General features: G+C 47.2%; 1 protein-coding gene across 1 annotated transcript in view; it reads right to left on the bottom strand.

The window, feature by feature from the left end:
• Positions 1-724: 724 nt before the first annotated feature.
• Positions 725-27463, bottom strand: part of LOC144106853 (inhibitor of nuclear factor kappa-B kinase subunit epsilon-like) — a 91615-nt gene continuing 64876 nt past the window's right edge. The window contains exons 15-22 of the mRNA XM_077639799.1: positions 26636-26753; positions 25943-26019; positions 24676-24715; positions 21933-22034; positions 20886-20982; positions 19832-20028; positions 12684-12755; positions 725-4567 (exon numbers count right to left, since the gene is read on the bottom strand). Coding sequence (XP_077495925.1) covers positions 4513-4567; positions 12684-12755; positions 19832-20028; positions 20886-20982; positions 21933-22034; positions 24676-24715; positions 25943-26019; positions 26636-26753 — 758 coding nt within the window. The 3' untranslated portion in view covers positions 725-4512. The remainder of the gene's footprint in view (positions 4568-12683; positions 12756-19831; positions 20029-20885; positions 20983-21932; positions 22035-24675; positions 24716-25942; positions 26020-26635; positions 26754-27463) is intronic.

Here is a 27463-nt window from a genome sequence, read left to right as displayed (position 1 = left end):
CAGTGCATAAAGGAAAGGAGGCGAAGCTTATACGAACTACAGTGATGCGCTTATATATGAATGGGCCGGGTCTGGGAAACTCAGCTTAAAAAGCAGAAACACTGCGACAATCAGCGCCGCGGTGGCTTTCCCACAATGATTGGGTGAAAAGGGGGCGAAGCATCCGAAAATGGCAAGGAAGAGATTTTGATTACTTTTGCCACTGCTGTCGGTGGACCAGATGCGTTACGAATTTCCTTCCGCACTAAAGACAGCGCTACGCGGACTTAATTCAGAGTGCACTGGAATAGGAACTGTTCAGCTCGTGTGCCAAGAAATGCCAATCGACATTTTTATGAAGTGAAATTGTCAATAAATGTCTTTTTACCTCATTCAACAGCTAGATTTCTCAAAACCAGGCGGTTTGGATTGCACGTTTTCCCGGATACTACGTTTTTTCCCACAATTAAAGAAAATGTATCAACGAGGTTTTACTGTAACCAGAGTCAGATCTTTGAAGGCGAATAAATTCTAGCATAGTAAACAAATCTATACAATTTGCTATATGGCGTCTTAAATGCGAAGAAATTGCATAAGCAAGCTTTCACTAAAACTGAGCGAGCAGTTCAAAAATTTGCTTTCTGTTGGTGTCCACCCTTAAGTACTATAAAAAATACATGAGAAAATATTCCATGATTCCACACGACTCCATAAACTCCACGATTCAAACAAACAGCACACAAACTAGATGCATTACACTATATTTCACAACAATGGGAGTACATGAGACACCTCCCAAAATCAGAAAGTCTCACATACCGTAATCCCTCGTTATAATGAACCCAGCAGGATGGCGAAAAAATTCATTATAAGCGGTAATTCGATATAAGTGACCACCCGAGAAAATCTAAAGCAGTCAAGCTTTAACTGCGCCGCAACTGCGAGGAAGTCAAAATACAATGTATTCAGTGAAGCAAAACTTGATTCAAATGCAGAAAAGGCAGTGAGCTTTGGCTGTTTCAAGTTCTTACCGGGTGCGTGCAACCCCTGCTCTAATCTGACCAAGCATTGCATGAGGCCGTGGTCGCCGTCCATGCATTCAACCTTAGGGGTATTTCAAATCGCGAAGGCAGTGGCAGCTTTTATGGGGGAATTTCGGGGTATTTCGAATGCAGGGGTGGCTTTTATGGGGGGGTCACGGAAATGTCGTGGCTCAAGTCTGTGGTTGTGTTTGTTGTGCTCAAAAAACGACAAGCCGCTCACAGTAGGTACGCAGCGCGATCGTGAAAACTGAATGGTTTTGCAGTAGGGGCTTTGCATGATTACTGGGCAATTTTTTTTCCGAGGTGTGCAGCTGTGAAGTTTGCAAAACGAGAGTTTTTCGGCGCACTGTTGTCAACGACCCTGTGCTAAGTATATGGTTTAAGTGTCTGTGCTCATGTAGCGTCGCGACCACGTCGTTGACAGATGTCTAGGAACAAAATTCAATGACCCTACCACGCATTTAGAGCGTAGTCGGATGGCGCGAATCAAGCATGACCGGCTCGAGAAAATCGTTGGGGAAACATGCGGTTGTGTTGCCCCACCATGTTGTAAGCCTGACTTGCCGCTGGCAACGTTCGGATTTTTCGTGTTTTTGGAAAGTTATTTGCACCGTCAAAAGTGGAACAAAGCTTGGGGAAATGTTTTATTGCGGTGCAGGCCGATTATGACGAGCGGCAAGCAAATTTCTAGACTGGCTTCCCCAAAGTGCCCTTCCCGATTTGTTAGCGTAGCTCCTCGCGTCGAACACGGCAAAGGACATACAACCAGGAGTCGCTTGCGACCAGGCAGCAGCTCAACAACACCGTTGTTCACACTTGCAAGCGCTACCTGCGGGTGCCTTCTTGTTTGAAGTGAAAACTCTCGGGAATGATGTTGTTCGCGCGCTTTCGAGAGTTTCGTGTGCTTTGGCTGATGTGAACCGGTTAGGCTTAGCGACGACTACGGCACCCAGGGAGCAGCTCAGTTCGTTGCCGAAAGCCGAGCTCGCTCACGACTTGCAAGAGTGAATGGGCACATAATCGGAGGGACACTTCTTTTGTGCTTTTTGGCATGTTTCAGCGCCAGAAGTGCTCTTCAGAGCGGTAGAATTTTGCTCACCGAGCGCACCCCATGGAATGCTATGGCGCAAGTCTGCCTGCGGTCTTTCGGCCATTTTTCAGCATCCAAGAAACCGCGGTTTACTGGCATCACAAAGCGTCACAAAAACTTTATTTTCATTTGGATTCTATCACGGGGGACACCAGCGATGCGATTGCGACCGATTCGGGTGCTCTGCACCATGGAGTTTGACAGCTTCCGTTCGCTCTGCTGTAAACAGCTGAGGGCACTGCACTCGCCTGGTACCAGTTACTAGGCAGGTAATCGGTTGTAGGTTTGGTACTTTTGTGGCCTGTTCTGTGCCTGCAGGGTCGCTGCCGCTCAGCTCGCCACTTCGCTCTAAGCGGGTCAAGCTCATCTTGTGCTAAGAGTAATGCGGCTTAAAATGCATGCGTTTGGGTCGGGACAGGAAGAAATTTTGAATAAAGCGATATTTCGAGTAAAGCAATTTCGTTATAACGAGGAATTACTGTATGTAGACATGCACAACAAGATGGGATTTCCCCAGCCAGGACTCACACGAATCTGTTGTCACATTATAGCATTGTGGTCTCGCAACAAAATTTACACTGGGTGTTAACCACAGAACGAGGCTTTGATGCGTCAGCACCTATTGAATAGATCATTGCACAATACATTTCGCTCATGTGAAAAAACAAAGACCATTTGCTAGCCCACAAAAAACTGTCATGCGAACACCGTGGCTGAAAATTGTGAACGCAACTGGTGAAAACACCCCCCTCGAGCACAATTGGTTGCTTCCCAACACTGCGCAGCACGATACATGCGCGACACTCCTCTGGCAATGATGCTTATAAGCATGGAGCCTGGGAACCATGATTATCAAATCCCTGCAGATATCATAATCAAGTATGACAGAGCTAAGCACGAGCGAACAGCAAAAAGCAAAGCTGGCAGTGACACAAGACAGCTTGAAGTGAAACATGCACTCACAGATCTGAAACACACAAAATGCAGCACATCCTTCAAAACGACACCATTTGGTGCATCACCACAGCAGACTAAAATGCACTCGGTGTCGCTTCTCATGCCCAAAGCCTTGGAGGTGGACAGCAGTTCTGAATCGTTACTGGGTCTGGCTTCAAGTTCTGCCATCGTCGTTTAGCTTGGTCCCGAAATAACAGTGGCCCTGCTGACAGCTTTGTTTCCCGTTCATTTAATGCTCGTCTCCGCTCCCTGTCTAATCATACCATGCGATGGCATCATGGCTGTCATTAGAGCACCTACAAGAGTAATTGAGCTCAGGTTAGAAATATAGCAAACTCAATAACATAGATTATAGCTTGAAACCACTTCCAAGCATAGTTTCATATGGACATCACCAAGATTACTAATAATGTGACAGCAGCACAAACAGCTGTCAGGACAAGGAAGCAAGACCGGTGAGGTGAGTCACTGCAATGGTTTCATGAGGCAAATTAGATACTAATCTGTTAAGGTGTCTAATGTGATCTAAAATATTTTTTAAAGGCCAGGCTCCCAGAAAAATTGTCAATATGGCCTCACGTCCACATCTCCCAGTCCAATTAAAGCAAAAATCTAAGTAGAAAGGACAATGCAGCAGGGAGTGCAAAATGACACCTAACAACAAACTAGATGCACACAATTCCATAAGAACTTGTCTAAAAACAGAATTATGTCTTCACGTTGCACAGCCAGTCCCCTTTAGTAGTATCATTATGTAACAACTCTTGTGTGTCTATCATTGAACTATGCTTCGCTGATTTGTCAACGACGTGATAGCACAGTGGTGCAACACAATGCATGTACGGTGCTTAACGCAGATTGCAGCGTACAGTTTCTGACAGCTACTGGTACAGTATTTGGCAGGAATTCAGCTTTCTTGCACTTGCCCATGGCGGCAAAGAAAAGCACCCAATCTTCAAGCCACACACTGTACATGTCACACGCAGCTGAACCCAAAGTGAACCACAGTGGAGAGTGCCACATGCTCTCTCGTACGAGAGTATACCCGAAACGGCGACATTGGCATGACCAAACACATGTCCGTACTTCTCAGAGACAGCGTGGCAGCATGTGGATTCGGGTAAAAGGCTCCCGACAGAGTTCTCAGTGGTCCCATCCGTTTATGCCACCGTCAGTGGTTTGAGTAAGTGTGCCGCTTATAATGTATCCCCTCTTTCCAGATCGTTCGCAAGCTTACACATCTATATACAATTGCATTGCACCTCCAACAACAGCTAACTCTGGGACTTTAGTCCACCTATAACAAATGAGATGCAACGTAGTTGAAATGCCAGGCCTCTGAGATTGCTGCCACGATGCAACAGCTGCAACCGTCATGGTGTGCGAATACTGCTTAAGGCCCCTGGTCAGCACTCATGGTGCGCGTGATACAAGGTTGGCACGTCACGCTTCTTCACCAGCTGGCACTTGAGGTGATGGCAATGAGAGCTCAAAGAGCCTGCAAAGGAGCAAAGCACAAGACCAAACCTGTGAGCACCAGAAATCAACTCCAATGCAGATTGAGATGTACAAAACAAAACAAACAAACAAAAAAAAACGAGGAAAGGCACTCAGTGTGAATGTCTGAAAACAGAACGCTGAAGACAAAAAAAAGCTTGAGCAATTTTCTTTCGTAAGCCTGCAAATTTCCATGGTTTTTCTACATCTCACTTTCACTCACCTCAATCAGATTTGTGCTTTGGATGGTTCTTTGCTTTGCATTTTTTATTTGCCTCATTCTTGTCTTTTCTTTCTTTTCTCCTGTATACATGTGTACACTTTCTAATAAAAAATTCAGCAGTGAAAAATATTTCTGTTGTCTTTCTTTCATGGCTGTCTTTTTTGAGCTTCCTTCTGAAGATGAACAACATCCAACTGACACAGCTGCATTGCTAAAGACACAATTTTTTTTTTCTCTCTCATAATAGGAAGTATATGCTAAAATTACACCGATACCCAAAGCAGAAAGAAAAATCACTTCTTGCGTCTTACAGACCAATTTCACTTTTATGCAAATGCGGGAAAATCATGGAACATATTGCTACGGTTGTGCTTGTGCTTGGAACGCTCGTGCTTGGTGCGCTCGCGCTTGGAACGCGAAGAGGACGAAGTGCGTTTTCTGCTGCTGGGCTTCGCGGGCCCGGTTGTTCGGCTGCGTGGCTGTAAGCTGTTTCCCTGTAAATATATTTTTCCCTTTTGGTGTGCACATCTTCACGTTACATTATTGGTGGAGGTGCGGGGTACAGCCACAGCAAGCACGGAACTTCGCCGCGACTCTGACGTCCCACCACCTGATGAATATGCAAAAATGATTGCTGCTGACCTCTTACCAGGGCAAGCTCACGACCTTCGGTATCTTCTGTCGTCTTTTCGCGACATCTTTGACTTCGATGACCGCCCTTTGGCTCGAACATCTGTGGTCACGCATCGCATCAACACCGGTGACGCAGCTCCTATTCACAGACGACCCTACAGAGTGTCCAGTACAGAACGCACCATCATACAGCAAGAGGTGGACAAGATGCTCAGTAAAGACATCATAGAGCCCTCGTCGAGCCCTTGGGCCTCACCAGTTGTGCTGGTTAAAAAGAAGGACGGCAGCTGGCGCTTTTGCGTTGATTACCGGCACCTAAACAACATAACAAAAAAAGACGTCTATCCACTCCCAAGAATAGACGATGCTTTGGACTGCCTTCACGGAGCCAAATTTTTCTCTTCAATTGACCTTCGGTCCGGGTATTGGCAAATCTCTGTTGATGACAATGACCGCGAAAGACGGCATTCGTCACACCGGACGGCTTATATCAGTTTAAAGTTATGCCATTCGGTCTCTGTAATGCGCCAGCTACCTTCGAAAGAATGATGGACTCCTTGCTTCGCGGCTTTAAATGGTCCACATGTCTATGTTACCTCGACGATGTTGTGGTTTTTTCGCCCACGTTTACCACGCACCTCGAAAGACTGGCGAGCATTCTTTCTGTCTTCCGTCGAGCCGGGCTACAGCTCAATTCGTCGAAATGTCAATTCGGTCGCCGCCAACTCACCATTCTCGGACATCTAGTCGACGCTTCTGGTGTCCGCCCGGATCCTGTTAAAGTTAAAGCCGTCAAGGACTTCCCTATTCCCCAGTCGTCTACGGATGTGCGCAGCTTCGTCGGCCTCTGCTCGTACTTCCGCCGTTTCATCAAAAATTTTGCCGGCACCGCTCGCCCCCTGACCGACCTTCTAAAGAAAGACACCCCTTTTACCTGGGGCCCTGCCCAAGAGGAGGCCTTTTCTTCGCTAGTCGCCTTACTCACCTCCCCACCTATTCTGGCCCATTTTGATCCGTCGGCTCCGACTGAAGTTCGCACAGACGCCTGCGGTTATGGGATTGGCGCCGTGCTAGCCCAACGTCACCAAGGGCAAGAACGCGTTATTGCATATGCCAGCCGCCTCCTTTCTACAGCTGAGCGAAATTACTCAATTACAGAGCGCGAGTGTCTAGCTCTTGTTTGGGCCGTAGCTAAGTTCCGACCGTACCTGTTTGGCCGTCCATTCTCCGTAGTGACCGATCACCACGCCCTTTGTTGGCTGTCTTCACTGAAAGACCCCACAGGCCGGCTCGGACGTTGGACGTTGCGCCTCCAAGAGTATTCTTACACTGTTCATTACAAGTCAGGGCGTCTCCATCAAGACGCCGACTGCCTGTCTCGGCACCCTGTAGAGCCGCCTGATCCTGGAGACAACGACCTCGGCCCGTGCCTCTTCGCTATCTCCGATCTGGTTAACATCGCGGACGAGCAGCGACAAGACTCTTCCTTGCGTATTCTCATTGATCGCCTCAACTGTGCCAGCCGAGATCCTTCATTGCAACTGTTCGTCATTCAGGATGGCGTCCTATACCGCCGCAACCTTCGTCCTGACGGACCTCCGCTCCTGCTAGTCGTTCCCCAGCGTCTCCGTTCATCTGTCCTAGCGGAACTACACGACCTACCGACCGCAGGCCACCTCGGCGTCTCCCGCACATACGATCGGGTCCGACGCCGCTTCTTTTGGCCTGGTCTGTACCGCTCTGTTCGGCGTTACGTTGCCTCCTGCGACCTCTGTCAACGCAGGAAGAGACCATCAACGTTGCCTGCTGGCCTTCTACAGCCTATTGACGTACCTCTCGAACCATTCTACCGTGTTGGACTCGACCTTCTCGGACCTTTCCCGACGTCCTGCTCCGGCAACCGTTGGATTGCTGTCGCGACCGACTATGCGACCCGGTACGCTATCACGCGTGCGTTACCAACAAGTTGCGCAACCGATGTCGCCGACTTCCTATTGCAGAACGTAATCCTTCACCACGGCGCTCCACACCAATTGCTGACGGACCGCGGCCGCTACTTTTTGTCCCGAGTAGTTGACGATATCCTCCGGTCCTGTGGCACGCAGCATAAGCTCACTACAGCTTACCATCCCCAGACGAACGGGCTTACCAAGCGCCTCAACAGGACTCTGACCGATATGCTATCCATGTATGTCTCGCCCGACCACCGCGATTGGGACGTTGCCTTGCCTTATGTAACATTTGCTTATAATTCGTCGCGGCATGATACCACCGGCTATTCTCCTTTCTACCTTCTGTTTGGTCGGCATCCTGTGCTGCCATTGGATACATTACTACCGAGTTCTACTGCCTCGACCACAGAGTATGCACGTGACGCCATCTCCCGAGCAACTATGGCCCGTGAAATCGCCCGAGACCGGCTCACCGCATCTCAGACCTACCAGAAGTCAGTTTACGACCGCCGGCATCGCCCAGTACACTATCCGCCGGGCTCACTCGTCCTCCTTTGGTCTCCTTCTCGCCATGTCGGTCTCTCTGAGAAACTTCTACGTCAGTACAGTGGCCCTTATCGAGTTCTCCGTCAGGTGACCGACGTGACCTACGAGATTACACCTCTTCATGCTCCGACGTCGTCCACTAGCCCTTTGACTGACGTCGTTCATGTAGTCCGTCTCAAACCGTACCACACGCCTGCTACATCATCCACTTAGCACCGGGACGGTGCTTTTGCCGCCGGGAGTTATGCTACGGTTGTGCTTGTGCTTGGAACGCTCGTGCTTGGTGCGCTCGCGCTTGGAACGCGAAGAGGACGAAGTGCGTTTTCTGCTGCTGGGCTTCGCGGGCCCGGTTGTTCGGCTGCGTGGCTGTAAGCTGTTTCCCTGTAAATATATTTTTCCCTTTTGGTGTGCACATCTTCACGTTACAATATCTTTAAGCATATATCCACTTTTCTTGAAAAACACGATTTAATACATCTTCGCAGCACGGTTTCCGCAGGGGGGTATCAACGGTCACACAACTACTTGAGGCAGTACATGACTTTGCAATAGCTATAAATAGACAGAGCCAAATACATATTATCTTTTTAGATTTTTTAAAAAGGGTTTAACTGTGTTTCCCACCAAAAGTTATTAAAATTGAAACCAATACTTAAAAATGACACACTGCTTTCCTGAATAGCGGCGTATCTTTCCTCGCGGCACCAGTTTGTGTCGATTGAAAGTGTACTCTAGTCATGGGCCGGTCCGATTGGCCGTTCCGAAGGGTCTCTTCTGGGGCTCCTTTTTTTTTTTTGTAATCATTAATGAAATTGTCACGGACATGTCCATGAAAATAAATGTTTTTGCGGATGACTGAATTATTTACAAACTCGAAAGCTAGTACAAAAAGCTAAGCTAGATCCTTTACAATTATGTCGGTTTCATGGATGCCTCAAGTGCATGCATCTTCTGTACCATAGTAAACTAGGAATAAACCAGAATTTATACAGGATTGCAGTGCTCTCAAACGTTCCGTGTAGGAACGAACTTAAAAGGTGACAGGGCAGCGACACAGCAGCTGGCTGTGCTTCCCTTGCAGCGCTTCATAGCGACAAGCAGACACAGTCCTTGTCGCTTGCGCTTGCATAAATCGCACAGCCAGCGCCTGCGTCGCAGCCCTGTCACCTTTTAAAGCAGCAGCACACCGGGCTAAAAGATCTGTTCGTTCCTACGCGGAAAGTTTGAGAGCACTGCAATTGCGGCGCACATGTCACGTGGTATTTTTGTATTTTGAGGGTATCTGCAGAGAGCGAAAAAAAGCAGACGCGTAATAGATGGAAAGTCAGAAACTGTTAAATTGGACATTTTGCGGACCGTTCTACAACTTTCTAATCGGACTTTGACGTTAATCTTCATTGCTTGCAAAGTTGATTATTCTCAACTAATTAACTAATTATGCAATTAAGCACAACACAAAAATAGTGCGAGTTGCTCCACGCAATAGCCAGCAACATGAATTTGGTCGTGTCGTCTTTGAGTGCCGCAGCATATTTTTAAAGCCTGACTAAAGTAAGCATGGACACCCTGTACATCGAACCTGTCAACCGGCGGACTACGCGTGTAAATCATTCCAAAAAGTTGAAACAATAAACCTGCAAAGTGTTTAAAAATTCTTTCTTCCCTAGAACAGTCAGCGAGTGGAACGCACTTCCTGCTGATACCGCAGAATGCCCGACTGTGGAGTGTCTGCAATAAAAATTGAAAGGTTGTTGTTGATATGTGCGCGTGTAGTGCTCCCTTGTTACTCTTGGTGTTTGTCGTGCATGCGGTTTGCCTTTCCTAGTCTTATCCGTCCGGGTATTGCGCTCCTGTATATTTTTTCCTTTCTGGAAAAAACGTGAATGTGTTTCAGGTGTAGGTCTTTCGACCCACTTTTTCAGTTGCAGGTCCCAATCAGGATGACCATGTTTGATTTCTCAGGTTTTCCAGTTGCAGGTCCCAATCGGGATGATCATGTTTGATTTATCAGGTTTTCCTCTTGTTGAGCTGGCTTTTCTCTTTTGCTGTGTATTTTTTCTTAAACAATGCATGTGCATCCCACTCCTGCTTAAGGCCTTCTGGGAAGGCTGGTAGTTTATCTGAAATAAAATAAATACATTTTTTCTCCTTTCCCATCAAGCTCTTTTCCGCACATCGTCAGGAGACATTGAACACTTGAACAAAGATGAATGTAATACCGTATTTACTCGCATAATGCTTGCACTAACGTAATGCTCGCACCCCCCACATTGGCCATCAAAAATTGGAAAATTTTTTTTTCCCCGCACAATCATCGCACCCCCAAAATTACTGCCGCGAGCCGTCTGCTTGTCGTGGCGATCGCCATCTATTGACTGCGGCCACAACTAACTGCCATGGTTGGGCGCGCGTGCTACTAGGCGGCGGTACTGCGGTATCATCCGCTGCCACCGCCGCTACCGTTCATCCACTCACCACCGCTACGCCATTTTGCGAAGGTGTGTCCAGCTCTCCGGTGTCTCGTAGGCCTCGTTTGCCTTGTTTGCGTGTTGCACCGTGCTCTTTGTGCCGCTTCAACATGGGACGCAACGCAAGCTACACAGCTGCTTTTAAGCTAAAAGCTATTGAGTATGCGCTGGAACATGGCAACCGCGCCGCCAGCAGACACTTCGGCGTCAACGAGTTTTGCGTCTGGTATTGGAGACGGCAGCACGACGAACTCAAGACGACTGGTAAGACGCGCCGGGCCTTCCGTGGACCGAAGACTGGGAAATTTCCTGCCGTCGAATCCTCTTTACTGGAATATATCAAGGCTCGACGAGCGGATGGGTGTGCTGTGTCGATTGATTTGATACGGAACCAGGCGCTCGTAATAGCAAGAAAGGAGGGCATCCCGGTGCAAGACTTCCGCGCTAGTAACGGGTGGGCCACACGATTTATGCGGCGCAATGGACTCTCGCTCAGGAGGCGTACGACGCTTTGCCAGCGCCTGCCTGTAGCCTATGAAGAGAAAATAGTGGACTTCCATCGATTCGTTACCAGGATCCGGCAGGAGAAAAACTTCTTGCTCTCCCAGATAGAGAACGCGGACCAAACTCCGCTGAATTTCGATATGCCCAGCAGCAGGACAGCCGAACAGACAGGCGCTCAGACTGTGCACGTCAGGACTACAGGTGCCGAAAAACAGAGGTGCACGGTCATGCTAGGCGTGACAGCGGATGGGCGGAAGCTCCCACCGTACGTCATTTTCAAGCGGAAGACCCTCCCGAAAGGAAAGCTCCCCCCTGGTATACACGTGCGCGTCCAAGAAAACGGGTGGATGACCGCGGACCTTATGGTGGACTGGGTGAAGACTGTGTGGGGGCGGCGACCGGGAACGCTTCTTTTTCCGTCGCTCCTCGTGCTTGATAGCTTTCGGGGCCATCTTCAAGAGTCGTTTCGGGCGAAGTTCTAGGAACTGCGCACGGACCTGGCTGTTATATCCCGCGGCCTCACATCAATGCTACAGCCTCTTGACGTATCTTTGAACAAGCCATTTAAAGATAACGTCCGGAGGCTGTACGCAGAATGGATGGCCGAAGGTGAACATGCTCTGACGCTGGGCGGCAAGATCAAAAGACCGACCGTGGAGCTGCTGTGCAGCTGGGTATCAGAGGCATGGGGGATGATTGATGTAAACATGGTGGCCAGAAGCTTCAAGAAAACAGGAATTTCGAACGCCCTGCATGCGACCGAGGACCACCTGGTGTGGGACGACAAAGAAGCATCGGAAGATTAAGAAACCATCGATTCCAGTGTCGACACGGACTCTGATGAACAGCAGAATTGCCTGCAGGACGTACGCAATGCAAGTAGTGACGGGGAGGTTGCGCGCGGCAAATAAAGTGCTTTAGCAGCTTGAGCTTACGTTCACCCTGTACTTTCATAACGAAGGTAAGTTACGCTTGAAAGTAATGTTTTCATTATATTTACAATTGCGGACCTGACAATCCTGATCTTGCACCCATTCATCTTTGCATTTAACACTCCGAAATATTTGCTTGAAAATTTTCCACGCATAATTATCGCACCCCCAAACTTCGCGTTGATTTTCAAAGAAAAAAAGTGTGAGGATTACGCGAGTAAATACGGTACACATACAAAGTCCTGCATCGGGTTTGTCCTTGTTCCAGCGTGGCGAACTGTTTCTCGACGACATGTACCGCCAACTTGCACAACTGTCTATACTATAGTCGGGTACGACTCGAACGGCAGATGCCCTTCAAAGGAGGCCCTCCAAGGAATGGTGTCAACCGATTTACATGACACCGTGGTTAATCATTTTAAGCTACGGTTAACCCCCTTTTTTTTCAGCCACCTCCTGCAATGTCACGCTAGCATGTGGATAAACCACGATGTCACGAGAATGACGTCACTAGCAGAAGAGCCTCCTCTGAGGGGTCTGCTGCTTTGTTCTTGAGTTTTGTCAGACCACAGTAGGATTCCTGTTGGCATGTTTTAGTTCCGTGTTTAGTTAGCACCACAATTCAACCCGATTAAATGCCTGACAATATCAAGAGCATAAGTGCCTTTGAGCGGTAAACTTGCCTTCTATCCCATTAACAGAACCCAAACATGTCCTGCAGCAATAAATAATGTTTTTTCTGGGAAGGATGCTACCTAGCCCTATACAAACTCTCAACAGCCCACTCTGTAGCACTGATTCTATAGCCAGGAGCCCCGTGCCCTCCTCGCAAGTGAACTCTAGAAAACTGCCCACTTACTTCATTGTGACAGCATAGTTGTCGTCCATTAGGCGAAGAAGCTCAGCTGTGCTGACTTCCAGGTTCTGGAGCCTGCAAAGGGCCGAGGGGAAGAGGAAATATTTCAATGGCACAATACATCCCATCAGCTCAAGAATCTGCGAGTGACTTTTCAAGCATAAGAAACCAGGTGCCAACAATATGCTACAGGTCTGGCCAGGTTGCAAAAGCAGGCCTCTGGCATCAAGATGAAAATATGCCATTTTCACAGGCAATCAGGCATGCAGGAAAACACAGGAAGAGCTTTCAAAGAGAACTTTTTCTTGAGCGAACATCGTGCCCACAAAGAAAAAACAACTCTGTGGCAGAGAAGAGACAGCAGCAAGTGCATAGTATGACGGGCGCCAATAAACGAATGCTCACAGTTCTCAACCAACAGTGAACCTTCTAGATAACCTGTCGAAAGAGGCTACAACCATCTTTACAATATAATCGTACAATAACTTTGTATGAAATTCTGCACATCCCTGCACAAAATTAACCAGACGTATTTTGTGCTGGAAAAGTAAAAAAACATCTTTCTTAACCCTTTCAGCCCTGGATTTTTATTTTGATGTGTGCTTTTATAATTTCTAAGGCCCCATAACCACGGAGTAAAAATTTTCAATAGCTTAAGAGTAAAGGGCTAAGAGCTTTTTTTTCTGGCTCGTTAACACATTTCGGGCCGCATGAATACAAAAAAAAAGTGGTACAGTTTTAACGTAACTAGACCGAGTAGACATGCAAAAGCATGTGTTTAGCCTGGTTGGCTCATGGTTTTGCTTTGCTGGGTCGTCGGCACATCTGGCGATGGTTAACCCAGGTTATGATGATCTGATCAGTTTGTGCCACATGTGGAAGTTGATGAAGACGATGCACAATGCATAGCGCGAGAGTGCGTTGCAGTTTAGCATCAGGTCTGATCGGCTGCAGCGATAGCACAGTGCTCTCGGGCAGTGGCCAGCGAAGCTAAGCTGCTCACGCAATTGTGGGTTCGAAACCCAGTCGCGGTGATATATATTTTATTTCCGCACCCTCAGGGTGATGCAAGCCACAAGATTCTTGGTTGAGTTCAACCCCATGAAGTAGCACTTTCGCACTAAAACTGCTTCAGCATAACCGATCCCGCGTCAAATCTTGACCTTTTCGTTTCGTTATACAAACACAATTCTCATTGAAATAATGCATGGACCAACCAAACTTTGCTTTTACTTTGTTTTATTCAATAATCCGCTATAATGTGTTCATTACAATGAGGTTCAACTACAGCCACCATTTATTTGGACCTCACGAGGACTGCGGAAAAGTGAATAAACAGGTGTCCGAAAAAACATTCAGAAAAAGCAATCCTTTATTTTCGCGTACTTATTTGGGCTTGGAGTAGGCTTAAAGCAATTGTGAATGTGCTGTTGTACGCTGCTCCGTTTGCAAGCAAGCAATCAGATCAGCCTGAATCTTTGAGAGGGCCGTGCGGTCACTAAAGGCAGCTGAAAGCACAGTCACTGCTCGTATAAGGTCCGTGTGCGATGGCAGCTGCGCAAACGGAGTGTCGTCTTCCGACTCAGAGTCATCGTTCGGCCGGACAAATGATATCATTGTCGTAGAGTTCTGTGTATGTCAGTACAGTAATGCCAGCACATGAGAAACTGTCTAATGAAATGGTGACAGGAATCGCAATGCCGCCACTGCGCAGGTCTCTATGAACATTTTCAGCGCCGGCAGGGAGCACATCAGATGTTGGGAGATCCTAGGCTGCCAAGGGATCTGCTTTATCAGCTGCAACAAATCCAGCGTGGTGCCGAAAGCAGGTCTGTATAATGACAGGGGCCACCGTGTTCCAGGCATCCGCAAGCATGTTTATTGCTGGCAGAAGGTTAACAGCGTACTGCTTGCCGGTGTCGACGCAGAGGATCATCAGGCTCAAGAGGCGTGCTCTGTAGAGGACCTTAAAGTTTTTTGCAGGAATTCTAAGTGGATGGGCTCGAAATCATGGACGTGACTATGTGCGCCGCAGTTATTCACAAAGAGCAGCACCTTCCGGTTTTGCGACTTGAACTTCCCGTCAAGTCTGTGAATGTAGCTGCTGAAGAGCTGCTGTGTGATCCATGCTTTTGTGTTGGCTCTGTACCACACGGGCAGCAATTTCACTCCCTTGAAACACCTAGGGCTTTTGGATTTTCCAATCACAAGAAGCGGAAGCTTCTCTGTCACCGACATGTTACTGCCAGCCATAATCGTGACGTGCTCTTTACTATGCTTCCTGCCTTGGCAGGGATCGCCAGACAGGGCAAGTCTTTTCAGGCAGCATTTTATAAAAGAAAGCTGTTTCGTCACAGTTGAAGACATCATCTGGTGAAAACTGGTGCAACAGTGACTACAGAGTCAGAGCGATAATTTTCAACAAGTGTCTAGTCTACGGTGCGACTCTCGCCACACATCCTCTTAAAAGCGCGGTCACATATCTCTTCTTGAAATTCCGGAGCCCCCCACCACTGAATGTGAAGCCCTCGATGTTCATCTGAAGAGTGAGAGTCTCTGCCTTCTGCTTCAGAATGTCTCTAGACACAGGAATCTGCTCTGCGACCATAGCAAACAACCACATGAGGAGGGCTTCTTCGAGCTTCGGGTGGCGTCTCTAAAATTTTTTTCTTTCCAAGGTCAAGGAAGACTTGGATGCTTCACCAGTAATCTTCTTGTTTCGCATGTAATCTGAGACCTTCTGCGTAGAAACATTAAATTCCCCGGCAACTGCACTCTGAGATTGGCTGCTCTGCACTTGCTGAACATCGTCATCATCAGTATGACTACGCCCACTGCAGGGCAAAGTCCTCTCCCATGTCTCTTCAGTTAACCCTGTCCTTTGCCAGCTGCGCCCACTCTGCTGAACAATGGCACTCTTTCTCACCATTGTCACTGTGGTACATTTACCATGCTTGCCAGCATTCCCCGGCGTAGACTTGCGTGGGTGGGCACTGTTTCCGCACGCCGCATTAGATCACCGCAATCTCAACACAGCACACAAGGCAAACACCAGCGGACATCAGTTGCACAAACTAAAAACGTGGCCTACACGCTATGTCGTATACAAAGGAAGAAACAAATCGGCTGCTGGACTGCCTAGACATGACTTAGATGCTTAGGCGACTAAGCCGAGATCGGAACTGCTGTAGTCGCTATGAGAACACGCAGAAATTGCAATGATGAACGGGCATTTGCAGCAGTGCCACCTCGTGGGGCAGCAAAGAGGCACAGCCCAAAACAAAAATGGCATTCAGGGCGGACACGTCTCTTTGGCACCGAAAATCGGCCCAAAACTCAGATTTTCAATCTTTAAATTTTCGTGTTCCTCGCACCATTCCGCATCTGTATGCAAATTTTCATCATTATACCCCACGTAATTAAGAAGTTATAGCGATTTAAAAATGCAGTACCACACCCACTGCCCTTTAAATTGTGGACAAATGACGCAATTTCGATCGCCCGGCGCATGGAAACTACGCGCTATACCTCTACCGCGGCCATTTTGGTCTCGTTCGAAAGCGCGGGCTTTCGGCTTATTTTTTCTTTCGAGCAGCAACCCTGTACATGCCGCCTTCGCAAAAAAAATATAAAAAAAATAGCGGCGCGCGCTGCTATTGGCCGGTTTAGGCCCGTGATCAAAATGGCGTTGTCTGGTTGGTTCCGGCATGCTAGCCATGGAAAGCGGATGCCCAGTGACTCCATTTTGTCTTTCTGCCGACCACGCTAGTGCAACGCGAGAACCATGCCAGGCGGCGCGAAGAAGTACCACTCTGTGCACAAGTTCAGGCGAAAGCATGCAAAAGGAAAAAAAAACGTGTTAATGATGCGACATTGTTGCATACTGTGCAACAAGCAAGCGCCAGTGGTACGGGATTGCGTGACAGTCACGTTGCGGGCGGCGACGCTTCTCTGTCTCCGCTGGATAACGGCGGTGTTCTTTGTGCCGATTGTAGTCGCGTACGAATTGACACCGCGCCTGTCACTAACAGTGAAATAACTCAAGCGAGTGCCCGTGAGCAGTCTACACTTGATCGACTGGAATCGACGCCGGCGACGGCACGAAAGACTGCGCTGTTCGCCGATGCAAGTGGTGCATCCGCAGGATCAGACGCAGACGGAACAGCCTCCTATGCAATGATTGACCTCAGCGTTGTGAACGTCCTCTTGGATGCCGTGCGGTGCAAAACGTGTCGCGGATGCGTGAGGTTGATTACCAGCGACCAGAGCTATGGCCTCGCCGTGAAACTGATCGTGCTATGTGACAACTGTGGTGAGATTGTGGCCGAGTGGAACTCGCAGGGGGTTGACGGTGAGAAAAAGTGCAATCCTTTCGAGCTCAATATTCTTGCTAATCGAGCAATGCTGTCGACCGGTAACACCCAGAAAGCAATGAAAGATATCTTTTTGGCGATGGGATTGTCGTGCCGTGGCATGCACAACAAGACGTTTCAACGGCACTTGAAAAACACACTGCAACCTGCTACTACTCGAGCAGCCGCGGCAGCTATGGCACAGGCCACGCAGGCAGTGGCGAAGGTATATGAAGACTTGTGTTTTGGGCACAGGGGGAACATTGCCGTGTGTTACGACGGCACATGGATGACGTGCGGGCACTCGTCACATATCGGCGTCGGTGCCGTAGTGGAACTCTTCACTGGTTATGTGCTCGATTATGTGGTGCTGTCAAACTTTTGTCTGGGCTGCGAAACTGGCCCAAAGCCGAACACTGACGGCTATGAACTCTGGAAATCGCGCCACGAGTGCCAAAAGAACACCAACTGCAAGGCTGGCCAAATGGAGGTCGAGCCAGGCAAAATTCTATTTGAGAGGTCTCTACAGCGCCACAACATGCGCTACACAACAATGTTATGCGATGGGGTCAGTCGCACGTTTAATGCCCTTCAAGATGCTAAAATCTATGGCTACATTGAAGTAGTCAAGGAGGATTGCATAAACCATGTGCACAAGCGTATGGGAGCAGCTTTGCGCAACCTCTTGCAGAGCCACAAGGGTGCAGGAAAACAAAGTCTCGGTGGCAGAGGAAGGCTCACAGCTGATCTAATTGACAAGCTAGCTATATATTATGGCTGAGCGCTAAGGTCAAATGTAGGTAATGTGGATGCCATGCAGCGAGCCGTGATGGCTCAGCCAAGGTCAAATGTAGGTAATGTGGATGCCATGCAGCGAGCCGTGATGGCGACATATTACCACATCACGTCTACTGATGACTGCCCCAATCACACTTTGTGTCCCATTGGTGAGCAGTCTCGGTGCCGCCACAACGCTGCAAAAGCAAAAGAGGAGCTCGAACCGGAGCATAAATACAGTCTGCCAAGCGATGTGGCTGAAGCTCTTTTGCCCATGTACAGTCGCTTATCAGAGAAGAGCCTGCTGCAGAGGTGCATTCGGGGGAGGACCCAGAATTCAAACGAGAGCTTCCACTCGATCATCTGGACCTTGATCCACAAAGAGCGGCATTCGTCACTGTTTGCTGTGGAAGCAGCCACAGCAGAAGCTGTGCTGCACTTCAGTGCCGGCTGCAAGCATACAGCAACAGCAATTCTGCAAGAATGCAACGCAAACGTGCCAGCAACTGTCGCCAGGAGAGCTGAAGAGAAGGACTTGTGCTGTAACACGCGTTCTGCGAAGAAGCGGGCGGCTTCACTTGGCTTTGCTAAAGCGGAAAAAAAGAAGCACCGCGACAGCATGCACCCTGACTATGCTCCTGGTGCATTTTGAAAGCATGCGAAGGGCTTTGGGGTTTTCTTTCCTGATTAAATATGCTGTGAGGCTTGAATGCTTCTCACAATCCCCCAATTTTGGTGGCGTTGCATTTTTGAAAGATTAATATCTTCGGTCCTGTTCCTGCTATTGCTATAATTTTTTTTTTGCTAGAAAGGGAACCTTGCGAGTCACATGACACCAAGGTAAATGCAATAACCACAAGAAAAAAATTACTGAGAAGGTTATCTGTCTTGGGTTGGGTACCCAAATGGACCTTTCCTTTCAGAAGTTTCCTATTGCATAACTTAGGCTGAAATTGGCATAAGCCATTAATTTTTGCTTTAGTTCACTTTCCACTAGTTTCTGATGAAGTTGACATATCAATCATTAACATAATTTACATGTACATACTGTGAGATGTTTTTTCTTGTTTTCTCAAAACTGCAATTTTGAGGGTTCTGCAATTTTGGAGGAGAGATATCTCTTAAACTATTTGTGCTATAGCTCTCATTCTTGTTCTGTTAGAAAGAAAAACTCTTGGACAGTGCATTAAGATTAAAATATGTTCAGTTATTACACGGCAACATTTACAAAATTAATTATCAATCTTGGGTGCCAACTTGCGCTTTTTGTAACATTTACAAAATTATCAATCTTGGGTGCCAACTTGGGCTTTTTGTAACAAAAGTTTGACTAGGTGTAACTTTGGTTGAAGTTCTTCTAGCACATTAATTCTTGTCCTGTTGCACTCTATGATCCTTCTAGATCACTCTGGCAGGTTTATTCTCATCATGCCATAGAGTGTTTAGTAATTAGCTCACCTCCAAACGAGCAACAAGAATTAGGTGAAATTTTGAAAACTATTTCATCTACCAGAGAACTAATCAGATATTTGAAATCAGCATGCAAAAATATACAAATGGTGCAAGTTTCAACCAGATCCACCCATAAATAAGGAAAAAAGTTCTAAGAGGGGTGTCCCCCCTTCAGTGAGTTGAATCGTGCATCGGCCAGCGTCGGTGGGGGCAAATGCTGTTGATCGAGTTGGCTGAAGGAGTGTTAGAAAAATCAAAGGAGATGTTGCACGGTGTCCGAAATTTTGGTGGTTGTTATACATTACGGTGTATGGGGGAGAGTGGCGGTGCTGAGAAGCAGTCTGAATAATCAAGCATGCCCAAATTTTTGGAGTCCGAAAAAACAGTCAGCGAATGTATACCGCAGGTGTGCCGCTGCTGACACAAAGCCACCCGCTCACCCATGTGGTCACTTTCCTGCGCCCCTATCGGAGAATATACACCAGAAGCAGGAACTAGCTAGTGCGACAATTGCCATTAAAGGAAGGAAAGTGCAGAGAGGGAGTAGCACTGCATGACAGCAAACCATACCCTCGCGTGAGTGGCCGAGGAAGGCGCTCCTTTTTGCGGCTGTTCTTCAGTGACCCGTCACCGACAGACAGTGCAGGGCTGCTGTCCGAGACCAATGACATGGAGGGTTGCACAGCAGCTGGATCGTGTGACCTCTGACACTGTGCCTTCAGGTCGGACACCAGGTCACCAGACACCGATTCAAACACCTCCCCAGCCTGGAACAGAGAACAACAGTGGGTGAAACCCATAGACTTCGACAAGCAAATTCTGTCCCATTCTATTAACCTTTGGACGTTCATGGCACGAGTGCTTCACACACTACAATGCAGGGACTTGCTGATACGCATATGCCAGGAAAGCTACTGCTGAGCTGTTCCATGAGTACGCTGCGAGACGCTTCAAATCACTGAAACTGGCTTTTGAGAAGCACAGCCTGTGAAGCGAAGGGCACAGGAAGAAAGCACGACGATATTGTGCTGACTAGCAACGAAACCTTTACTACACTGCGAGAGAACATACACAGCCAGCTGAAATGAACACAATGATAAGGTATGAGCCACTTTCTAGGTACGAAAATTCCATTTTCGCACCATATGCTTACATCACTTTGAGCACATCGTATGTGAATTGCCATTCCTGATGGCTACGTACATTGACTCTGCATGTATGTTCACTCCCCAAATTTCCGATGGCCATTTTTTGCAGTAAGTTCACATAGCTTCAATGTTTGGACCAATAAACCAGTGGAAACGACGCAGGGTCGTCCTGTGTGTCTTTACTGTGTCTGCATCGTTTCCTCTGGTATTATTCTTCCAAATATTCCCAGCCTTCCACTTTACAATAGCTTCAATGAATGTGACCAAGCTTCACTGCAGCCCTTTTTTTCATGCAATGGCATGGTGTGTTAGACAAATGCACGATTCTGAAAATGCCTACTGTGCTGTTGCAGCTTTTTTGTGTACCAGAAGTACTCTAAATATTTGCTTCAAAATTTTTCGAAAATATATATATAACACTATTTGCACAGTCCTATCAAAAAGAATATAAGAAGGGGACACACACACACACGCACCTTGCTTACAGCAGCCCCATAAGAACCCACCATGTCTATGCAACTGTCCAGTTCCGTGTCCAGGCTCCGGCTTTGAGCATATATGTCCAGCGCCTCCCTGCAACATTCAACCATGCCTCAGACATGCGCCAAGTCATTCCCACTTAAACAGCGGAGCTTGCTATGTTATTATAGACATTATTGTACCAAATGGCTGGTAACACAAGTCCAGTCTATTGTTATTCAACATTTGCCACAATCGGCATGCTTTATTTCCTTGTCATTAGTTTTCTTCAATGCTGTGACCCCCTTCCCCCTCGCTTATCTGCTGCCTGCACACGCTGTTAGAGAACAATCTCAGACTGGTACTAAATTCGGTAAAGTTTCTGTTGGTACTATATGCTGAATTCAGGCAGCAACTCCATGTACACTTTGCACAGAATTTCACAAAGTGCGAAACTGCAAGGCAGTTGCTCTTTCTAAACTGTCAGAGACAATAATATGTACTCCCTCTCTCATATCACCTTCATCACCTCCACCACCACCATCACCAGCCCAACTATTCCGTCCACTGCAGGGCAAAGGCCCCTCCCATATCTCTCCAATTATTTCTGTCTGGTGCCAGTCGCAGCCACCTTATCCTGCAAACTTCCCACTCTCGTCCACCCACCTGACTTTCTGCTTCCCCCTGCTACCTTTGCCTTTTCTTTGAATCCACTCCACTAGTGGTTATCTTCCCTTCGCATTACGTGCCCTGCCCATGCCCATTTTTTCCATATTTCAACCGTAATGTCATTGCTGGTTACTTCACCTTTATTCCCTGACCCACTTTGCTCTCTTCCCATCTCATGACGTTACGCCTATAATTTTCCTTCCCAAAGCTCCCTAAGTTGTTGTTGCTCTCAGCTTAATATCAAGCCTTTTCATCAGCCTCCAAGTTTCTGTCCCACAGGCGAGTAGTGAGCACTGGCAAGATAAAACAGTTTATGTACTCCCCCCCTCTTGAGCAATATCACTAAGTCACTATTCACGATCTTCCATATCATCCACAAGCGAGAGTCCACTCACTTGGTCCATGTCTCGAGCGCTTGCGCCATCTTGTGGCAAGCCTGCAGGCAGCGCTCTTGCAGCAGCGACAGCAGCTTCTGGCACGTCTGCCGGATCTTGTTCCTGCACACACAGGCGTTTCCTGACTAGCCAGCACATGAAAACACGCCTCAGAAATACAGGGCTCATTCAGCGTCTAGAAACGGTGGGAAACAATCTCACTAGAGCAATCTCTCGAGTATGAGAATACCCCCACAGACACATGCTTGTTCAGGAATAAATGGTAGACTTGTGCATATCAAAGCATGGCTTAAAAAACGAACAAAAAAAAACAAGAAACAAATATGGCCAGTGAAATATATTTCAGCACACAAAATTGTGAATGTGCCAGTTGCTTGATGATATAAGCAAACTCATCATCATTATCATCAGCCTGACTATGACCACTGCAGGGCAAATGGCCCCCCATGTCTCTCCATTTAACCCTTAACTATGGTACACCTACTGCCTGAAAGTTGGTAAGGAGCTGCTGGACATAATTTAACCCTTTAACTGCCAAATTCACGAAAAACGTACGAAATGACTGTTGTCAGGCTTAAAACAAGCACTAAAGGCACGAAACTTGTTTCATGGATGACTATCGCCCTCTAGAGTTGAAAAATGTAACCAACATAATTGTAGACCGTAACATGTCTCTGGCGCTAACCTGAGCAGTTGGACTAGTTGGTACATATTCATGGTTAATGAAATTGGTTGAAATTGGTCTTACGGAAAGGAAATGGTGCAGTATCTGTCTCACATAGAGGACACCTGAACAGCGGGGCTTGTAGGGATAAAGGAGGGAGTGAAACAAGAAAGGAAGAAAAAGGCGCTGTAGTGGAGGGCTCCGGAATAAACCACCTGGGGATCTTTAACTCACATCGCACAGCACATTCGCCTCCATCGAAATGCAGTCGCCGCGGTCGGGATCAGTCGGGTCGGGAACTCTGGACCAGTAGCCGAGCGCCCTAACCACTGAGCCATTGCGGCAGGATGAAACGAACGCAAAAAAAAGACGAAGGCGGCATACAAGAAGACAACGCAACACAGCACTTGTGTTGTGTTGTCATCTCCCTCTTTGCCGTCTTAACCTTTTTTGGGCTCATTAACCACGAATACATCTTTGGCGGCAGGAGCACATCAGGCTGGTCACGCATATGCGTCACATGAATGTATGCCGCGTGAATGGGGTCGGAGAAATTGTGCCATCAGATGCGACACATTTGAATATCAGCATAGCGAAAATCTGTCAGCAATTTGTAAAAAAAAAAAGTCAGCAGCATGTAAAGAATCACATGGCAAGTATTTGAGATTATGATGCCTAGTACACTTTGGCTAGTGTCTGACACCGACTGATGCAAATTTGAAAGCGTTTATTTTTATTTTGCTTCTTTTTTATTTTAGTGCTTTAGTATCTTTTGGCATATGCTACTGAGCTCTAATAAACTGCCTTTCTTTTTTCACTATCACATTTTGCTCCGCAGGCTATTTGCTTCGGTTCGAAAATATTTGCTTCGGTTCGAAACTAATCGAACTTTCACTTTTCGAATTTTCGAATTTTTCACTTTGAATTTGCTTCGAACTGAGAATTCACTATTCACACACACCTACTGAGAATCCCTGCATCACAACTACTGTCATGGTATTGTCGCAGACAAAAAAGAGGCAGTTTTGGGGGTGGGAGTGGCACTGAAATGTTGCCTGCTATATGTGGTGGCACTGCCCACCCACTACGATGATGACGCCACACACACACACACACACACACACACACACACACACACACACACACACACACACACACACACACACACACACACACACACACACACACACACACACACACACACACACACACACACACACACACACACACACACACACACACACACACACACACACACACACACACACACACACACACACACACACACACACACACACACACACACACACACACACACACACACACACACACACACACACACACACACACACACACACACACACACACACACACACACACACACACACACACACACACACACACACACACACACACACACACACACACACACACACACACACACACACACACACACACACACACACACACACACACACACACACACACACACACACACACACACACACACACACACACACACACACACACACACACACACACACACACACACACACACACACACACACACACACACACACACACACACACACACACACACACACACACACACACACACACACACACACACACACACACACACACACACACACACACACACACACACACACACACACTTGGAAGGTCAAATGGGACTTTTCCAGCCATAAATAAATTCATGTCAATGCATTTCTCAACCTCCACCGTACAAATTTCGAGTGGAGACACAAATAATTTTTGCAATATTATGACATTTGCGTCTTCCGAGATTTTACTACACAGCTTAGTCATGTGCATTTGCACCTCATTTCACCTTTGTCAATATGCTGACTACAGCGGACTGTCAACAGCAGTCAACATCAAAAACATATATTAAAAAAGGTCCCCCTTACTCTAAACTCTGGGTAATTAGAACAAATTTTTGTTCCCCTACAAGCTACTGTGAGTTGGCTATACACAGTTTTCAAGTTCATCAAGCTAGGCAGGGAAAGTTCCCACCACCTGCACAGACATTACCGGCAGCAGAGGAATTGGACTTACTTCTCCAGCGTGTGGAACTGCTTGTCGTGGAATGAGAGCTCTGGAAGAGGCCAAGAAACAACCAATGAGGAGATGCCGCACAATATGGACGGCAGTGCAAACCACACAAAGTGGGGCTCAGGAGAACAAAGGACAGCATTACCCAAGCATTTGCACACATTCAAGGTTGCATATGCACAGCACAGAACCTGCAGCTGCGACGAGAATTGCAGTGTTTCTACTTCCCTCATGCATTTATTGTGGCAGCCTAACACTGCCTCGATTCTAAAGCAGTTGCCTCACTACGTATCTTGCAAGCAACAGAAAAACAAGCCAAAGCTGATTGGATCCCCTAGTTAATCCTTCTTTACGACAAGGAACTCGTTTCTGAACTCACTGTCCCGCATCTGGCCAGTGAATTAATTCTTCGCTTCCATTCTGATGACTGACCCTACTAAATTTCACCAAAGTTTTGATTTGATAAGTTGATTCACCAATGACCTTTGACCTCAGCACAGTGGAGGTGACCGGGGGCGGCTGAATGTTCAGCTGAATGTTCAAATTCTTAGAGAATGACATTATGTCCCAGTTGTCCTTGTTTATAGGCCACTGCAGCAGCAGTGGGTCTGCTGCAGGACAGCAATGATATTGCACTGAGGAGAGTTTCAATCGTGAACACATAACACCTCATGGCCTCCAGTACAAGGCCACTACAGCACCAAGGGTCCTGTTCTGCAGGCTGACGGTTAGACGCTTCTGGTACCCTTGCTCTGATGGCATTTAAGAATTCAGACATGACAACAACTTCTGCAAGCAAAATACTCACAGGTGTTGTAGGCCACAAAAAGAATACCACCCTATTCGGATTGCTAACTCCAGTAGCAGCTATCCTTTAAGCTGCGACGGTGCCGACATTTGCATATGCCACATTTTTTTCCAATTTTTGATTTCGATTCTGTACCTAGGTTGCTGTTCAGAAACTAGTTTGTTCATAGCCCAGTGAGCAGGTTGTGATGATGCCACAAGGTCACGCGGCTGCTCTCGACCAATCGCTGTATTAAATGCCACCAGCAATAGTGGGCAGGTTGCTCACAATCTGGTGGGACAGGCTGTGATGACGTCACAATTCATGGGACCTCTCTGGACCAGTCCAATCAGTGGATTTCGTGACACAGGACATCGGCGGGGTTTTGGTGTGACAACTCTAATGCTATCAAATTAATAGCGGTCAAACACCTTAGCAGTTTAGGGTCCACAAGTAGCGAAAAGCAAGGTGAGCCCCACTTACCTCTGGCTGCTTTGTCCCTTGCCAGGACCTGCCAGCTCTCACGGATCTTTTGCACATATGTTGCAGCCGTCTCGGAGCTGGACATGGAAGCAGAGCAGAAATAAATCACATTTCCACATGATTTAGAAGTTGGGTATAATGATAAGGACATCAAATTTTGGTAGCATGCTCTTCCTCCGTACTGATGCGCAAGACATAAAAGTAAGCACGTGAAATTCACTTGTGCCAAGTAAAGTATTTCATCGGTGAATTTCTTCTATCGAGTCACTTCAATTTCAGCAGTCAAACAGTGGCTGTGACATCACGTGAGGCACACAAACGCAACGACATCTGGCACTTTTTCACTTGTGGTCATTCGAGCACTTCAGTTAGGTTGGCGGAAGAGTTGACGCAAATCAGAACAAAGCAGCGGTTATACTGCAGTTTTGTAAGGCCTCACATGACCTGAACTAAGCTTCGATGTGGTTGCTACCATTTGGCCAAAACCAGAATAACACGAGAGGAAAAATTCGTTTCAAAATCCTTTACTGGGCATGGCTAAGTTCTGTTTGGTTTCGCATGTGTACTGCTAGACGTCTTACGTATCACTGCAAAGAAGGAAGCACGTGACCCAGCATTCGGTGCCTATACACCTTGAACTCTTTTTTTCTGACACTGGTGGCAGGGGTAAAAAAAAAAGAGGGGTGCACCCACCATCCCTGCAGGTGGGGCACGTCAGAGCACAGAGTATCCCACTTCTGCCGCAAGGGTTGGTTTTTCAGTACACGCTGCTCCAAGTGGCTCAAGTCCGTTGTCAGCTTGGACAGTTGGTCTTGTCAGCTTGGACAGTTGGTCAGTGATCTGCACAAGTGCATGAATGAGGTCAGGAGACAGGAGAATAATGGCAGCACCTATGGCCCAGTTAAGGGGGGAGGTGGGGATCAGAGTGAAATTCCTTATTTTTTGTAGTGGAGCAATGAAATCTGGCACGGTTATTGGGAAGTGTGCTGAATGAGTAATTACAAAGTCTCATTGATATGTCTTGAGTAGTTTTGACATTACAAATTTTTTTTTTTTGCACCCAACTTGCAGAAAGCTTGGTGTGACAAAAAAAATGCAGTAGAAGCCCATAGTTGCTTTTATATTTCAGCCAAATGATTAGTTCATGAAGTGACACTCTCCAAATATTTTTATCACCCTTATTTTTTTTTTACACAGGACATTATATCCATGTTTAAAAAATGCAGTTGTTATCAACATGCCAATTTAGCTAAGCAGTAAAAAAAATGAGATATTAAAAATATAGGAATGTCACTCCATAGAAAATTTACTAAGAAATACAGTGCAACAAACCCCATGCAAATCCCACAAGGCATAGTTGTTCTATGCTTTCTGCAAGCAGGACAGTCGGCTCAAAGCTCACTTCTGAGAAAACTAGCTCCAAGTTTTTGCAAGCACTGCAGATTTATTAGAAAGCACCGGAGCTGTAATATTTTCCATCATTGCTGTCAGGCATCTTCTTGCACCTTTGCCTTTGTTTGG

Source organism: Amblyomma americanum, chromosome 10 (genome assembly GCF_052857255.1).
Source record: "Amblyomma americanum isolate KBUSLIRL-KWMA chromosome 10, ASM5285725v1, whole genome shotgun sequence".
Taxonomy (NCBI): domain Eukaryota; kingdom Metazoa; phylum Arthropoda; class Arachnida; order Ixodida; family Ixodidae; genus Amblyomma; species Amblyomma americanum.
This window is presented reverse-complemented; position numbering and strand designations above follow the sequence as displayed.